The following is a 5,013-nucleotide window of genomic DNA, read 5'->3' as shown; positions in this document are numbered from 1 at the left end:
CATTTAAGCTCTTCCAAGGCCTACTGGCATTCCAGTGTCCATGTGAAGTTATTTTTCTTCTTCGGCAATGAGAAAAATCGATGGCTCTTGTCTGATGACCTCCAGATGAATCGCCCCAGGGCGGCTATGCCCGATTAACCTCTGTACGGCCTTTACGTTGTCTACTACCGTGATGTCCTCGATATCTTTGATCTTGTCGGGGTTGATCTCAATTCCTTGGTTGGATACCATGAATCCAAGAAATTTGCATGACCCGACCCCGAACGCGTATTTTTTCGGGTTCAACTTCATGTTGTATTTCCTCAATATACTGAAGGTTTCCTGCAAATGTTTCAAATGGTCCTCTGCTCGCAGGGACTTAACTAACATATCATCAATGTAAACTTCCATAGATTTCCCCATTTGTTCTTCGAACATCCGGTTTACTAGTCGTTGATAGGTGGCACCGGCATTTTTTAATCCAAATGGCATTACGTTATAGCAGTAAGTACCATATTTAGTGATGAACGAGGTCTTTTCCTGGTCATCCGGGTTCATTTATATTTGGGTATACCCGAAATAGGCATCGAGAAAAGTGAGGGCCTCATGGCCGGGCGTGGCATCGATAATGCGATCGATATTAGGCAGGGGGAAAGAATCCTTGGGGCATGCTTTATTTAAATCTTTGTAATCTACGCACTTCCTAAGTTTGTTCCCTTTTTTAGGGACTACTACTACGTTTGCTAATCATTCAGGGTATTTTACTTCCTGGATAGACCCTATTTAAGAAGCTTCGTCTTTGATGAAGGCATGCTTGATCTCGGACTGGGTCTCCTTTTTTGCTTCACCGGGTGAAACTTCGGGTCTAGGCTTAGTTTATAGGTAGTGATTTCCGGTGGGATCCATGTCATGTCGAGATGGGACCAAGCAAAACAATCCATGTTAGCTATAAGAAATTGAATAAGTTTTTTTCTGAGCTCGGGAGTTAACCCCGTGCCCAGGTATACCTTTCGTTCGGGCAGATATTTTCATAGTATGACTTGCTCCAGCTCTTCGACCGTTGATTTGGTAGCATCGGATTCATCAGGGACTATGAAGGATCGAGGGACCCCATAATCATCATCTTCGTCAGTTCCCTACTTCTCTAGTTGGGTCGAGGCCGACGTCTGTGATTGCTATTTGGCCTCATGTCTTCCCTTCGAATTTGACCCCTTCGTCGATAAGAGTGCCGGTACTGGAGTCACTTCGTCAACTGAAAACATTTCCTTTGCGGCAGGTTTCTCCCCGTAAATTATTTTGATTCCCTCAGGTGTCGGGAATTTTAGAACCTGGTGAAGGGTCGAGGGTACTGCCCTCATGTTGTGGATCCATGGTCTCCCGAATAGAGCGTTATACCTCATATCGCCCTCGATCACATGGAACTTGGTCTCCTGGATGGTCCCGGCCACGTTCACTAGCAAAGTTATTTCGCCCTTAGTAGTCTCACAAGCCATGTTGAATCCGTTTAGCACTCGGGTTGCGGGCACAACTTGGCCCTATAAGTCAAGCTGTTCTACGACCCTTGATCGAATGATGTTGGCCGAACTACCTGGATTAATTAACACACGCTTAACTCGAGTCTTATTCATGAGTACATATATTACCAGTGCATCGTTATGGGGTTGTATGACTCCTTCTACATCCTCGTCATTGAAGAACAAGGTTCCTTCTGGTACGTAATCCCGAGTTCGTTTCTCCCTTGTGATCGACACCTTAGTGCGTTTTAACATTGGCCTTTGGAGAACATCGACTCCTTCGACAATCATGTGAATGATGTGTTGAGGTTCGTCTTGTTCGTTTTGTTTGTTGGAATCTCTGTCTCTGAAATGATTCTTAGCTCGATCACTCAGAAACTCCCGAAGGTGCCCGTCGTTGAATAACTGGGTTACTGTTTCTCTCAACTGTCTACAATCTTCCGTTTTGTGGCCATGGGTGCCATGATATTTACACATTTGGTTGGGATTTCTCTGGGCTAGATCAGTTTGCAGAGGTCGAGGGCATTTAGTCTCTTTGATGCGTTCGATAGTCGATACGACGGCGGTTGCATCAATAATGAAGTTATATTCTGACAATCGTGGTGCTTCTTTAGGTCTAGTATGCCCGTTGAAGCCATTTTTGCTCATGAGCCCTCGAGAGCTATGACCTTGGTCATTTCTCCTTTCACTTCGTACAGGGTTTCGCCCAAATCCGTTGGTCCTTCGATCTCCATTATATGGCTGGTATCGATCCCTGTTCAACCTTGGTTCTCGATCAATGTCCCTCTTGATTCTGTCAACGGTCCTGATAGGATAAACGGACCTGGAAGGAGCCCCTAGCTGGTCGTCTTCGACTCTAATCTTCGATTGATACTGATTATGTACATCGGCCCAAGTAACTGTCGGGTATTCAATCAAGTTCTGCTTCAGCTGTTGTGAAGCCATTGAGCTTCGTACATTGAGTCCTTGAGTGAAAGCTTGAACGACCCAATCATCGGCGACCGGTGGTATATCCATTCGTTCCATTTGGAACCAAGACACAAACTCTCTGAGCATCTCGTTATCTTTCTGTCTTACCTTGAAAATGTCCGACTTCCTAGTCTCGACCTTTATGGCTCCGGCGTGTGCTTTTGCAAAAGAATATGCGAGCATAGCAAAAGAATGAACAAAGTTAGTGGTAAATTGTGGTACCATATCATAGCTCCATTTGACAGGGTCTCCCCGATTTTCTTTAGTAACACGGATTCGATCTCGTCATCCTCTAGATCATTCCCTTTAATTGCACATGTGTAAGAGGTGACATGCTCATTTGGGTCAGTCGTTCCATTGTACTTAGGAATCTCGGTCATGCAGAACTTCTTTGGGATCGGTTTGGGAGCCTCGCTCGGGGGGAAGGGTTTTTGTACGAACTTTTGGAGTCCGAACCCTTCAAAATTGGTGGTGCCCCCTGGCACACCTCCTTTTTCCCGAGGGGATAGGGAAGTTTTTCCAATTTAAGTGACATTATTCGAAATGAGATTATTTATTTATTTAGAGTCGCCACTTGGAATAATTTATGGTGTCCCAAGTCACCGATTTATTTTAGAATCCCAAATCGAGGAAATCTGACTCTTATTTTTGGTCTGCGAACACAGAAGACCGGGTAAGGAATTCTGTTAACTTGGGAGAAGGTGTGAGGCACTCCCGAGTTCCGTGATTTTAGCACGTTCACTTAACAATTAATACTTGGCGTAATTATCATATTTATTACATGTTTTAAACCCATTGTGCATTTTTGTCTTTTATCGCTTTTTAATATTTATGGAATTTATTTGAACAAGTCGCGATGTCGCACACTTGTCGTTTTGGTACACATTGCGAACCGCGCCACATGAAACGCACCCGCGATTTACAACATGTTTATTTTTATTATTATTTAAAGTTATGATCAAGTCGCGTGAAATGCGCACTTGAATTGGGGTTTACGTATCATGACTATGCCACAGGAACCGTACCCATAGTCACGGTGATTTATTATTAATCGAGCCTAAATCAAGCTACGATGTTCGAATATTATTCAATTACTAATTTTGATATTATTGTAAGGTCATGAGGTATGTATATTGTTATGGAGGAAATGAAGTAAATTAATTATGGAAAAAGTTGGCTAGCTTGTGAATGTTTATTTATTTTTGGTCATGTGCAACAATTAGCCCATAAATACGCTAGGGAAGTCCAATTAAAGTCTTACACCAATCATGGCCCAACCTAATCTCTTATAATTTTACTGCTAACAAATATTTGAAACTAGAATAAATTTATGGCAGGAATAGATAGATACAGGCAGGACCAATTTAGTCACTAAGATAGGAGATCAAAATGAAACTAAAGCATTCTAAAATGGAAAGCCATTACTTCATTGAATAAACAAGAAAAGTAACGAATTAATACATATTCATCAATAAAATTAACCATATGAACTACTAAAAAGGACAATAAATTAATCTTAACAAATACTCAATATAAGAACAAATTAATCTTAGCACACTCAGATGCGAACTCGATCATATCATACTCAAAGTTAAATTAAAACAGAGTGACCCAAAACATTAATGAGAAAAACAAAATAGAAAGAGAAGTGAACCTTTGTATTGATGATTGTCAATTTAAATTACAACCACTCAATGATCAGATAGCTCTCAACTGGACCCTTCGGATCACGGAAAATTCGAGCGGCAAATCTCAACTTATAACCTCAATCGACCTTGCAAAACTGACGATTTAGTGGCTATTTTTGGAGCTTTTATTGGGGGAGGAGGGGGGGGAGGAGAGGGGGTTAATGATGTCTCAAAAGTGGTCAAGGGCTGGTGGTTTTGGGGTGGTGAAGCTGCTGGATGTTTCGAAAGAAAGCCGAAGAAAGATTGACACGAGTAGAAATTTCCTTATCCTAGAAGAAGAAAATAAATTTTTCTAAATTCTTCCTCCCTATTTTTTTTCCTTTCTCTCTCCCTTTTTTTCATCATATTTCTCTTCTATTTATAGAAAAAAATTTCGGAATTTTTAGATTTTTATTTTTTATTTTTTATTTATTTTTTTATTTTTAATTAAAAAGAATTTCCACTTCCCATTTTTCTTATCTTTTTAAAAGAAATAATTCCCTACTTTCCTTTACTTTTATTTTTTTAATTTCTCACTTTTTTTTACATTTAATATATTTAAAATCCCACTTTTTTACTTTTTTTTTTATTTTCCACTTATTTTACTTTTTTTTATTTCCCACTTACTTTTACTTTTTTTAAAAAATAATCTGATACCCTTACTTTTATTTTTAATTCCAACTTTATTTTACTTTTCATTTTTTAAATTTACACATTCTTTTACTTTTATTTTTTTCATTTTCCACTTTCTTTTACTTTTTTTATTAAACAATTTCTACCTACTTTTACTTTTACTTTTCAATTTTATATTTCTATTTTTCCTATTTTTTAATTCCCATCCGAAATTTATTTTAAAAAATAAAATAATAAAAATAATAATTAAA

At 39.2% G+C, this 5,013-nt stretch overlaps 1 protein-coding gene across 1 annotated transcript; it reads right to left on the bottom strand.

Moving 5' to 3' along the window:
• Positions 1-1,514: 1,514 nt before the first annotated feature.
• On the bottom strand, positions 1,515-2,687 carry LOC138903259 (uncharacterized). The gene has a single exon (XM_070191197.1). The coding sequence runs from the start codon at positions 2,685-2,687 to the stop codon at positions 1,515-1,517; it is 1,173 nt and encodes a 390-aa protein (XP_070047298.1).
• Positions 2,688-5,013: the final 2,326 nt, after the last annotated feature.

Source organism: Nicotiana tomentosiformis, chromosome 12, assembly GCF_000390325.3.
Source record: "Nicotiana tomentosiformis chromosome 12, ASM39032v3, whole genome shotgun sequence".
NCBI classification, from domain to species: domain Eukaryota; kingdom Viridiplantae; phylum Streptophyta; class Magnoliopsida; order Solanales; family Solanaceae; genus Nicotiana; species Nicotiana tomentosiformis.
This window is presented reverse-complemented; position numbering and strand designations above follow the sequence as displayed.